The sequence below is a fragment of the Gymnodraco acuticeps genome, unplaced genomic scaffold (genome assembly GCF_902827175.1).
Source record: "Gymnodraco acuticeps unplaced genomic scaffold, fGymAcu1.1, whole genome shotgun sequence".
NCBI classification, from domain to species: domain Eukaryota; kingdom Metazoa; phylum Chordata; class Actinopteri; order Perciformes; family Bathydraconidae; genus Gymnodraco; species Gymnodraco acuticeps.
This window is the reverse complement of record NW_022990047.1, coordinates 814,293-827,875: the sequence shown is the minus strand read 5'-3', so window position 1 is coordinate 827,875 and position 13,583 is coordinate 814,293. Positions and strand designations below refer to the sequence as shown.

The 13,583-nt window shown below is 43.5% G+C and overlaps 1 protein-coding gene across 6 annotated transcripts in view; it reads right to left on the bottom strand.

The window, feature by feature from the left end:
* frmd4a (FERM domain containing 4A) overlaps positions 1-13,583 on the bottom strand; it is a 122,353-nt gene that overhangs the window by 53,546 nt on the left and 55,224 nt on the right. For 2 of the 6 annotated variants that reach the window (XM_034215590.1, XM_034215587.1), the window contains exon 1: positions 7,090-7,444. The exons of 3 other annotated variants lie outside the window; for them this stretch is intronic. In XM_034215590.1, coding sequence (XP_034071481.1) covers positions 7,090-7,257 — 168 coding nt within the window. In that variant the 5' untranslated portion in view covers positions 7,258-7,444. Of the gene's footprint in view, positions 1-7,089; positions 7,446-13,583 lie in introns of those variants that run through there. One more of the 6 variants, XM_034215589.1, reaches the window with a different exon arrangement.

Sequence of the window (13,583 nt, the reverse complement as noted above, 5' to 3'; positions counted from 1 at the left end):
TGACAGCGCACTGTTCCCATGATTCTCTGTGTGTGCAATGTCCCGCTGAATCCTGGGAAAGGTCACACAGGCCCTGTGATGTAAACAGTCAGCACCACAGTATCAGCTGGCCGGCGGTTACCACAGTAACAAGACAGAGAAAAGAAGACCTCATTTGGGATGTTACAATCCGCCTTCTGATGGGGAGACATGATTATAAAAAAGTAAGACATTGTATTCTATTATTTCTCAGACGTTTTTATCCGCATATTCATGATGAATAAACTTCAAACCCAGTCAGTAGTAAGGTCCTGACACAGACAGGAAACACGAAAAGGGTTCATTTTCTTGACTCCATCTCCTGCTCTCAGTATTATCTTCCACCCTCTTACTTTCTCCATCCCTCTCACTCTTTCATCTCTCCCTCATATCTCTCTCTATCTCTCAATCTTCCTCCTGCTCTCTGATCTCCACTCAGGCGTTTTATATTAGAGTGCAGGCAAGTCAGAGAGGGAGAGCAGTGGAGGGAAATGGGTCACAGACACCATACATTCACAAGAACACTCAGCTGAGGCACTACTGAACACAAATTCACCAAAACCGTTGTGTTTAGGAGAGGAGATAAAAAGCCTTTGTCACACAGGTGAAGTTGTACAGGTATACTTCTAAACGTATTCTGACTTTAAAACAAACAGGCATCTTTTGCAGGCATAATATTCTTAAAGGCTCATTTGCAACACACCCACACACACTGTGACGGAGATTATAAGTGACATACCTGTATAGACCCAGTCTGAAATTCAATTCCGATCAGTCTAGTTTAATGTGATTGTATTAGAGGTGCAAGCAGGGAAATCAATAACAGAACATAACGTGACTCGAGAGGGGGATGAAAGCGGGTAGCTTCTTCATGGCTTTGTGTGTGTGAGAATGTGCGTGATCTTTGGGTTTAATATGTGTGCTTGGAATAATTAAAAAATACTATTTACTGTGCACGGCTACAGTGAGAAACCCCCACGATGACACAAAAGCTTTGAAGTATGAGGATTTGTTAGTCTCTTAAGTATAGAAGTTGACCTAGTTCATATGTTATATGCTTTAATATGTTATACACACAAGCACAAAGGGGCGTGCACTCCAGAAAACACGCACGCACACACACACACACACACACACACACACACACACACACACACACACACACACTCTCAAGCTAATCATTCTCTCCACTTTGCCTTGCAGATAAATATTAATGAGGATTACTATGTTACTGCAGTACACCCACGGGAAAACAAGAGACTGCACCTCTCTCTCTTTCTAACCCTTTCCCGCTCTATTTATTTGTCACTCATACACACCCACACCCTCCTCACACATACACTACTGCAACATCTTTAAGAATGATCTTTTTATTTTCTTTACAACATAAATTCTATATTTTTCTGCCCAACCCTCCTTTCTATGCTTCGTATGCTTCACACACTGACTTATACAACACACACGCACACACATTATGAATAAACCCCTTCATGTGAGTGAGTCACAGACAGTGGGTCGTGTTATCTCTGTCTAACAAAGAGCACAGATTGTGCTGGGATATTTAGGGAACATTTGGGGGTATCCACATCCTGTTGGGGGGGATGATTGGAATTCGACAGACTTCTTCCCATCAACCCGCACTCGTCTTTTCTCCTTTTTCTCTGCTCCGTCTCTCTTTCTTAAAAGGATTCTGCGCAGTCATTTCTGAGAAAAGAGAAGTAGGGATAATGACGAAATCATTTTTCTCTCTGCATGAAGGTGGTAGAGGATGGGCACATGCCAGGGCTGTGCAATTAATCGTATTTTAATCGCGATTACGATTATGGCTTGCGACGATTATGAAAACAGCATAATTGACAAAATACGATTATTTTGCTGGGTGCGCTTTCACCCCTCCCTAAAAGCCCACTCGGCTACGTGGGAGTGACATGTGTTGTGAGTGTTTTTGCGCGAGCGAAGATGTCAGAACAAGAGCAGCAACTCGTTAAAAAGAAGGGTACAACTATTTCCACTATTTGCAAGTACTTTGCCATTACATTCCACATCGCTAAATATATGTGCCCAGTTAGCACTGTTAGCAACCAGGGCTTTAAGCAACTTGTCAACACGTTGGACAAGCGTTACGCGATGCCGTCTCGGTATTATTTCAGCAGGTCTGCGCTGCCTGCGCTATGTGACAAATGCCGTGGGGAAGTTGAGAGAGATGTGGCTTCAGCTGACTACTTTGCGACCACAACGGACCTATGATCTAGCCCAGGGGTGCCCAACCAGTCGATTGCAAGATGTGTCTAAAAATAGAACAACAATATTCTGTTTTATCGTTAATGTCCTGTAACATAATCTTCCTGTGCCAGAATAATGCACATGAACGCATCAAAGCTTTGTGATTGGCCGGCGTCACCCCATGTGTCGGGGCGTGGCTGAGGGTCTTCAGTACAGGTGGCAATATCGTCACCTGCCTGCGCTCATCTCTGAAACCAGACCATGTAAACAGGCTGTTGTTTATTGCAAAAAATCTTTAAGAGATGACACGAGCAGCCCTACCAGCATTTGCCATGGTGGCCTAAACATTTTTATTTGGTCTTAAATTGTAGTTCAACATTTATTTCCTGTTACTTCTGGACCATGACGGTTGGCCAGCCTTCAACGTTTAACTGAGTGGAATAATGAATATGTTTTACCAACATGTTGGCTATATGTTAAGGAGTTTTCAGTAGGTTGTGACAGTGCACTGCAACATGTTTGATTTAATTTATTTTGGTCTAATTTATTTTTATTTATCATATTAATAATATATGTTTAGTATGGTTTTGGAAGTGTGCTCCAACATATTTGTTGATCTTGTTTATTGGTAAAATATTATTTGTTTTAAAGTTCAATAAATGATCAATGAATAATCGTCAAAATAATCGTGATATCAATTATTGACCCAAATAATCGTGATTATGATTTTTGCCATAATCGCACAGCCCTAGCACATGCTCACATCCATTCATCCACTAGGGATGTTTTGGCAGAGGACGGAGGAGTCCACTCTCACCATAGTTACCCCGCTAGCAAACTGTCTCCATAGAGGTAACACATTATCAGCAGCCCACTGGCTCCTTCAGCCATCACTCACAGTCAATAGGCGATCATCTCTGCATTGTTTGATCGTGCTCTGTTCACATTTACTTTGAACTTGTACGCAGCTGTGCTGTGTGTGTCTATAGGTCTGCGGGTTGATTTTGGCTAGGAATAAAAGACGGCTAAAAAAAATCGTAGCAGAGAGTGATGAAAGAGGCAGGGTGGGAGTCTCCCATGTGCTCCCCCCTTTCCTATTTCGCTCAAAAACATTCTTCCTTGTGAGCTGCCTTAGGGAGAAAAGGGGGGTCCCCTTTCATGCCAAACAGGGTGTGGTGCAAGGGGGGCCTTCAGGAGCCTTTAGCTGTAGCTTTTCCCTCCTCTTTCTTTCCTTCTTCCCCTCTTTCCCCTTCTCTTTGTCTCTTTAATTGGACTGGCTGACCACAGCTCTCTCACCTACAGTCCTGAGGGCAGGTTGAGATCCCTGGGAATCAATACTGTAGCGAGGCAGAGCAGAGCTGCTGGGTAAAACAACTCAGAGACCTGAACTGAGGGATGTTAGAACAAAACTAAACAGGAACTCATTTTGAATGTTGTTCCTTTGGTGTCCACATCCACTTTGCTGCTTAAATGAATCTTGACTTTAATGTCGAGACAATTCGATCAGTCTGATGAGATACAAACGTAGATTCAACATGACCCTCAAACTGCCAGAGTCCAGCGTTGACCTTTTCTGTGATTGGTGCAGACGAGATGTTAAAAGGTAACGAGGATCGATTGGTATTCCTGTCTCACCTCCTGCCTGGCTGCTTTTGTGGTAAATTACAGTCATGCTATTGTGTGTTTGCATTCCTATTCCGCTCATGAATGTGTTTGAAACACACTCACGTGTCTAAGTCTCTCTAGATGTGTGTGCCTGTGTGAACTTCTCCGACAGTGATCCATCCCTCCCACCTTTAAACCCCTCGCTCCCCTGTGGTGCCCCTGACAACAACATGTTTCCTTGGAGAGCGATTCCACCTCAAATGTGAAATGTTTATCGTGTGTTCAGAATCCCCCACCACACACTTACACACAAACATGCATGCATGTCTCGCTCTTTCTTCCCTTTGTTTGTTTGCCATTTTTGTTCTTAATTTCCGAGAGAAAGAGCTGAGCAGTTTAACATGATAGCAGGAAAGGAGGATAATCCTAATTCAGGCCCTAATCTAAACTGTAAACAACCCCAAAAGAAGCTGTTTTAAACTGTCAACACCAAATGTCCAATTTATCGTCATGTTAAGCTGTAAACACCTATTGTTTTCCCAGGACAAACTTCAAGTCCTTATATCTCTTTTGCTGATACATTTCTTTCATGTGTCGCCACTTTTACTCTCTCTAAACTAGTGTTATGACAGGTGTGCGGAGCTAATAAGGTGAAAAAAAGCATGAGAAGTCTAGCTATGAAGACAGGCTTCTGAGCCACAAACAAGGAGTAGAAGGCGGGAATGTGTTACTGAAAAGAAAGTATTTCATAGAGAAAAAGGGGAGTAATCAAGTTTGCCTCATGTCCTATTATTCTGGAGTTAACGAGGCATGTTTTGTTCACATGTGTCATAGCTGTTGACCGTGAACCAAGATGGACTATATTCTCCCTGTAGGTATTACTTAATTAACTGTGATAGAAACCCGCATCCATCAGAAACGACTGACAGACGTAAAGCCATTCATCTGCATTAAATGATGACAGGGCACAGATGAGAAGGTGGTGCGCCTTTTGTATTCTGCAATCTGGGAGGTGAAAAGCAATCAGGGGGATTTTATTTCAAAAATATCTTTCAAACAACTCAACTCATGCTCATGGTTTTGGGGGAAAGTAGCAATGCACACCCAATCCCTGCACTGGGAAAAGCTAAAATATGTAGCATTTTAGCTTCCAAGGGCAAAACGTCCAGCTTTTAGATAGATTTGTTTCTGTATTCTGTTTCCCCTTGATGCAGCTCATGCAGTTGCATCAGGCTGAGATTGGATGATGACAAAAATAGTTATCTAACATGACAAGTCTGAGCAGGTCAAAGCTGCAGCTGTGAGTAAAAGTGAAAGTATTTCCAATGGTTCAGTGAGGACATTGGCAGGTAAAGTCATAATCCAACAGACAATCAGTCTTTACATAGCCTCAGGTATTAGTCCCACAGTCTGATGGTTTAGAAAACACCTTGTGGATTTGTGTTGTTGTGATGAACTAGTTTGAAAATCTGATGCATTCACTGCCTTATACAGCAAACGGATGCACATCCATCTATTCAGTCATTTTTCCAGCACAACAATACAATACTGGCAGTGAGTGTATGTAAATCACAACAAGTAATCCCCCTCCAGTCCGTCTGCACACAGCTGGCTGCACGAAGAATGGGACGCAGAGAAAGGGAATGCAGTCGGGAGCGAGAGAGAGAGACCTCCCTCCATCCCTGTGTGAGAAAATCAGCTTTTCTCCATTAATTAAGGTGATTTGATTGACTGTGTGTGTGTGTGTGTGTGTGTGTGTGTGTGTGTGTGTGTGTGTGTGTGTGTGTGTGTGTGTGCACAGGAACCAGACAATCAAACAATAGCAATTACTTCTCTGAAAAGGACAGTGAATATTCAGTTTGTTCCAATCAAGACAGCCAGTTTGATCAGTTAATCAGTTTCCCAGCCACTACAGAAATTAAAGCATCAGAACAACACATTCTAACTTAAGTTGCTTACTTTCTGTGCAACTTGACTACAGAAGGAACCACGTTTTGTTGTATGTGTTTCTGTGTGAGGAGAGGTGAAGGTTATATAAGTTATGTTTGTATTGAAGCAGAGCGAGAGTATGTCCAGGGCTTGTTAAAGAGAAAGCTCTTTTCATCCAATATATAGGAGCCATACTGGGTAATTAACGATGCACTGTATGTGTAATACTGTATACTCTGTGTAATAATCAATCAAAGAGAGAACTACAAAGAGGCCAGCGATCGTGAGAAGTCACATTCACTCGTGGGCAGGCGTGTTAATGAAACCAAAGTCACATTTTATCATGTGATTAGAATTACATTTATAAAAGGGAGATTTAATCTATTTTGTATGATCCAATAGGCCCCTCGTGATATCTGGGCAAGCAGTTTGAATGACCTGTAAGCCCAGCTGGCTCCTCACCTGCTGCTCACACACTCTACTTAAATCTGATTCGCTTAATACCGGTGCATTTTCAACATGAAAGAGTTCTGATGTGCATCACAGAATGAATGCAACACAATTACACTCACAGCGGCAAAACGTGAGTGCTGCTCTGTTGTTCCACACACACACACACACACACGCAGCTCTCTCATGGTGAAAACAACTTTGTGAAGGAGCAAAAGAGGTGAATCACCTGGCAGGTTACAGCCTGTCGTTTCTTCGGAAATAAAGGTTAATTTAGCAAAACACATTCTTAAGCTCGGCTGGAAAACTATTATCTTCTGCCATCAGTCCACACCCACCAGATTTACACTAACACTGAAGTTTCTGATTCCTGGAAGCCAACCCGATTCCTAAGGTGTGTGTAAAAAGCCCCAGGTCCTGGACCACATTGAGGACGAGGCTGGGAATGGCTTTCCTTCATAAAAGAGAGCTGAAAGTCAGTTCAACAGTGACGGGAAAACAAGCTGCACTCAAAGACAGCTCTCCCTCAGTGAGACTTCCCCCTGTAACCTTGAAAAAGCGAGGACTGCAGTGAAATACATTAGCAGTGACAGAGACAGACTGAGCTCTGGAGAGATTGACATACTCTGACAGCACGAGAAACACACAGAAGTATTGTCCGGTTGTGGAGATTAAAAGCTTTGCTCCTGACTTGCTTTCCACCAATTCAAATCTGACAACGCCCCCTGGATTAGCCAAGAGTCTTTTTAAATCCCAATTACACACACACACACAACAGCACGGCAAGACACGGCCACAGCGAGGAGGGAGACACAAAGTCAGAGAAGAAGGGAGAAAGTGTGACAGAGGAAGCTTGTGTCTTACCCGCTCTCCACTGTTCCTCCGGAGAGTTCCCACCGGCAGTTTAAGCATCAGCCGGCGGGTCCTCCCGGGCGTCACCACTCCCTGGACCACCATCGTACGCTCCAGAGTGTGTGTGTCCGTGGGTGTGCGAGCATGTGTGCGAGTTTGTGAGGTGGGTGTCCTGGGCATCCCGTCCAGCCTGGCTGCCGGGGTTCACGCGAGCTTGCCGCGTGGGTGTGTACGGGGAAAGAAGTGTGATGTCAGTGTGTGTGTGTGTGTGTGTGCAGCAGCCCAACACCGGTCCTAAGTGCCTCTCTCTGCTTTTATCCCCCACTTCCCATTCTGCTCCTCTCAGCAACGCTCCACTCTGCAGCTCAGGAGTTGAAAGAGTGTGTGTGTGTGTGTGTGTGTGTGTGTGTGTGTGTGTGTGAGAGAGAGAGAGAGGGAGCGCGCTTTGTCTCTCCTCTCTCTTCTCTTCTCTGGGAGCTCCCCCTCCCTGCCTCCCACACTCACTTCCTTCAGTTGGGGGCTTAACCAGGTCACTGGATTAATGTGACGTTACGGCTGTTATTAGCATACGTGCATGTGTCACGTGGTCCAATAATAATTGTGTGTGAGGATATATACCCCCACCATCCACACTCTCTCACTCACACACACACACACACACACACACACACACACACACACACACACACACACACACACACACACACACACACACACACACACACACACACACACACACACACACACACACACACACACACTCGTAGGGAACCTCAAAAGGAATATGGGATGTTTTGCCATCTGGTAGGGAGATTATCTTTGAAATCCCACATCCAGCTTTCTCTCCCTGCACTGTCTGGACTGGCACACAATAGGGGAAAACACACACACACACACACACACACACACACACACACACACACACACACACACACACACACACACACACACACACACACACACACACACACACACACACACACACACATCCTTGCAGTCAAGCCAAACAATGCTCATGCATGCAAGTATTGATCATCCCATAACTTCATTCATCATCTGCATGGAGAAAAGTGTGGAAATTGGTCTGAATCTTTCCCACAATGCTGTAACAGTATTGTGCTATTGGCTGTGAGGCTCCAGCAGAGTTCTTTTATCATGATTGCCACAGCCACAGAGGGCTGAGTCAGAGCTCCCTGCTTCCACTATGGTGGTCTTTACATGTCCATTAAAGCTATTGGACTCATGAGTTAAAGCTGCACCTAGTGACTTACTGTCATATTCTCATCACCACTCAGCGCTGTGCTCTGTGTGCCTCTGCACATCAATACTGAACTGTCAGCTGATTAACTTAAGTGGATCAACACACACATGCACACATTCATATGCAGGCGTACACAGATGTTCGGTAAGCACACATGCATATACTGTAAGTTCATGCTTATAAAAGCTGACATCTGATCTGGGCTATGAGGCTACCGAAAGCCTGCAGCATTGTATTATAAGATTTAGCCTGGTTATCACAGTTATGAGGTGATATGATGCTGGGTCACAGGATATACAATCAGATTAAAGCCACCAGTCAAAATGAGCAACCAAAGAAGCCTTTTCCAACCGCCATGTCATTGTTTTGGGTGAGGACCCCAGACACATTAAGGAACATGATACTATATGTCGCATAAATACAAAAAAACATCCACATTGTGCTAAAGCTGTGCATAAAGGGAACAAATCTTCTGCAGTGGCAATCCCCAGTAAGCATTATTTATTCAATACCCTGGCCCACATCTGTGTGTGAGTGACTGCGGCCTACATGAGAAATATCAGAGGGCTATTTATAAACTTAGGTTGCAGACAACCAGGTCTTGCAGATGGCTCACAGGAGGAATCAAAGAGGTACACAAAAGATTCAGGACTCATTTCTCTTTGCACTGTCCTTGGTACTCTGTGTGATGTGTGCGTTTGATGGTGATTCAGAACACAAAGACAGAGATTAACAGTCAGTGCTGATTCAGGAGACAAAACCCCACTGCTTTCATATGTAGCTCGTGTGACACCTTGACAGGGAGATGACAGTACCCTCCCTAATTGAACAGTTTAAGCATGGTTCATGTTCGTTTGTTCTTTTCCGCAGCTCGGTTTTTTTCCATTTCAGATTACTGTATTAAATCCAGAGAGGTGATAAAGCCTCGTCTTGACGGGAGGAAAATAAACACAAACTACAAATCAACATGTTACTAATCTTGATGCCTCAGGCTAGATACGCAATGACCCATTTCAGTCAACTAGCATGCACAAGTGAAAGCAAATGGGATTTGCAGTTGGTAATAAAAAGATATGTGAAATACAAAACTGCATACCAAGTAAGGCATAACAATCTGGCTAAAAGATTGGATATGTTGACATGCTTCACTGTGCTGCATCAGCTCACACCAGCTGTCCTCGAAAGGAAGTAATAGCTAATAATACATTTTCAACAAATCTGCATAACAAAGGAGAGAGAGGGTGACAGAGAATAGAAGGAACAGGAAGAGAGAGATCACTACCTGCTTGTGAGAGACGATAATGAAAGAGGTGTAAACAAAGCGTCTGGACTGTCTGGGTTTTATGTCTTCTGTGTGCTTCTTTGTTCGTTTAGTTGTAATAATAACAAGCAATGGTTTTCAATGGTAGACTCCTGCCATCTTTACGCATTCATTTACCCAGATAACCCAGCCAGTCTCTGCCCACGGCAGTCTGACTCATCCCTATGGTCCTGCTTCTCACTGTGTGTGCGTGTGGGTGTGTTTGTTTGTGTGTGTATGTGTGGGTGTGTTTATGGAAATGCCCTCTAGTTGGACTCTCTCCCCATCCCAGGCGGTTAGGGAGGGGGTTGATTATTTATGTTCTGCACAAATTACAAAGGGTTGAGTTACAGCGCCATCGCACAGAAAACACTGATAAACTGTGAAATATCTAAACGATACCACCCTGATAGCTTTATTCAATTCATTCCTCACAGTGTGCTTCTCTCTAAGTGTAGCCAGGATTGTCTTTCTCTATTTTATGAGAGAGAGACGAGTAGAAAACGGGGCCTCCTCCCACCCTTCATCAGGTCAGAACCAATCATAATGACTTCTCCACAGGGGAGCATCCACTTCAATTATCCTCCCCTCAGCAGTGTCCCTGTATGAAGCCCTGGGAAACACTTTTACACGCTCAGAGGTAACGGAGAGGCTGAAGGACTTTTTAGAAACGGGGACATGTGTGTGACTCATTCTGGAATCTAGGCCGTATTAATATTTCGAAGAGATTTGGTGGAACACAGGGACAGGTTGTCCTGTCGCTCAGCACAACATCTGCTCGGCCCGCTGTGTTGTGACTGTGTGCATATCTGCTTGTGTATCTTTCAATTTGATTAACATTTAAGCTAGTGGCACCAAAGGAATTTATACAAACTGAACATATACTCTATCTTTGAATGTACTGTTCATTACCTCGAGAAAGTGCGTAGAGATTGCCTATAGATAAGACAAATAACTGTTTCTGTCTGGGTGCCCACATTCAGACTCAAAAACTGCTATTATACAGTCATTCATGCCTTAATAGAATTAGAATATATCATTGAGAAGGAGCCAATCAGTAGCTTATTATGAGGGATCGGCAGACTTGAATGGGCGCTAAATGTGCAATTTGCCCCGGTGAATAGCGTACCAGGCTTCTGAATTATTCACTGAAGTCTACTGGAAAGCCTCTGTATATGCTGGGCCATCGACAACTGAATCTGGACCTTGCATGCAGCAGACAATTAATGCTAAATGATAATAGCTGATTTGTTTATGGCTGTGCATATAAATTGGATTTTTACATATGATTGAAGTTTATGTTAATTGTCTTTCACCTGTTTATTTGGGTGTCTTTACAGTCATTGTCAAGACTAAGAGGCAGATGCTGAAAATATACATTAGCACACTAAATGTATATTAATCCAGGACAGAAAAAAGTCCCCACTATCTAGTTCTGTTGGTTGTTTCTCCAAAAATTACACTACCCGGATGTAAAATAAGTTGAACAGTATTTGTGATCTATTTTAAAAATCTACATCTTCACATATGAATGAGAATATATACAATTGTTTTCTGTCTGCTCTATACTGCCTGGTATTCAAGTCCAGGCAAACATGACAGAATACATCTTTTTTTAAAGGACTAGCAGGGTACTGTCGCTAAGAAAAGGCTTTAATATTCCTCCAAAATGATGTCTTGGTCCTGAGTAGACCTGACACTGTGACTACAGCCTCATACGGATCAATACCACTATCAGATTAATGTAAACGGGATGAAGAGTAGTGGAGAGAGAGGAGAAGCAAGCGAGAGGAAGATGTAGAAGGGAGAGACATAACTAGAGAGGGAGGGAGGGAGACAGGGGGAGGAGATCAGCTTGCTGCAATTGAACAATTGTGTCACTGCTGGGTAGCGGACACACCCATTACATAACAGCATTGTCCCACATGGTACACCCATTTATCCGCCTGTATCTGAAACAACCCATCTACAATAGTCTAGAAGTATCTCAGTATCAGTACGTCACAGTGTTTGTGCTCCTGGCAGACTGAATGCTCTCAGAGACCACAGGCCTTTTGTGGCAGACCGCCTCTCCCGAAGATATGAACCAGTGCTTTATGGCTGCTGGAAAGAGAGCAGGGCAGTGCAGCTGTGATGGAAACAATCCCATCCAGCTGTGATCTTCCTCTGACAGAGGAGACAGGGGGGAAGGAGGAGAAAACGAGGGATGTGGGAGGAAGAGAAGGGATGCTTAGCTCTGCCTCCAGGCCTGCATCATAGGGGAGATGATGGTGTTGGGCAAGAGGATTGGGGGTTGGAGCATTTGTGGCGTGCACGAGGAGGAGATTCAATTAAACTACACAAGGATGGAATGCATTTTTAATCACAGCGCTTAATTTCCTTACGTGATTGTCAGCCTTTGTGCGAGACAGTGAGGCAGCCTCTGAAAGAAGAGCTGCCATCTCTCTCTCTCTCTCTCATTCTCGCTATCTCTCTCTCTCTGTCCTTTGCAGCTCGCACAGCTCAGCGGGCCAGCAACACAATACACAGCAGCTTTGGCAGGAGCTGATATGACGCCACAAACTGTCATTTTACTGCAGCCAGAAAAACAAATCCAATCACCAGATATTTTATTCATTTCAAACTATGAAATGTCACTATGTATATGGCAGTGATTCCATGTGTGTTACAATGTTAATGAGACCACAAAGGTCATGGAAATCCAGCACAGATGATTGTCAAAGGGGTGTCTGCTGGTTTCATAATGTGCTTTGTCTTTGTAACAATGGCAGTGCAGTGGTTGTTAACTGTGTCGAAAGGTTTTCTCACTATATTTCTGAATTCTAAGCTGGTAGGCTCGACTTTGTAATCATGTTGTGTGCAGTCATGTGTTTTAAATCTATGATAGTGGTCTCAAACGCAGAAGAGATGAACGTGTTGACCTGAAAAATCAAGTCTACAAATGACATCGCTTCCACTAAGGCTTTCTGCAAGCAATCAAGGCAACAAACTAGTGACCTCCTTTTCTTGTAGTAAGAGAGGTTGTAAGGGAAGTTTCTTTGCCTCGGACCCTCTCGGCTACCCTGAATCATTCATATGCGCTGCTATGTTAGGAAAATAGCTGTGCACTCTTAAATATAGCTGCATACTCAGCTCCTGCTTCAAGCCAATGAGCATCATAGATAGGGCTCTGGAGGTCGAGGATGCACTGTCATTACTTTAATGACCCTTAATATTCCTCTAATGACTACTGTCTTTGCTCACTGCTTGGTTCATTTGACACATACGTATATAAAAAGTTTAACATTTTGAGAACATTCATGCACACAAAAGGCTTTTTCAGTAATATAGGATGCCTGATCCATGACACACGTCTGCTGCTGGTAAGCCTTCCCATAAAAGTATTTAATTCACCCTGCCTGAATTTGATGGTTCACTGAAATAGGCCCCCTTTTGAGCTCATGTCTGCATGTCTTAAACATCTGTGTGTGTGGGTACATGTGCGGTTGCATGTACGCGTGCATTACCATATGCACGCTCAGTAAACAAGCAGGCTGGAAAGGGTGCAGGTGATTTGAATATTTCTCATTTGAGTATGCAAAGTGGCCAGATAACCCTCTGTTTTCCAGCTTCTTCCAGCAATTAGAGAAATAAATAAATAAGCAGACTAATTAGGATGCTGAGAGGAAATGTAGAGGAAGGAAGCATTTTCAAGACCCCCGTATTTTCATCCCACACGCAGTGCATGCATAATCTAAATCATGTTCTAGCCATAAATACTAATCTTTATTGCTTCCGTCATAAATCATCTATTGGCAATATGAAAATGAACAAATCTCCAAAATAGGTCGATGGAATCAAGAAACATATATATCTGCATATGTCAGTGACATCGATGCCCTGCAGCAGTGGAGCTAGTGCTGATATTGGAAACACAGTATATATCAGGAAAGTACAGATTACTGT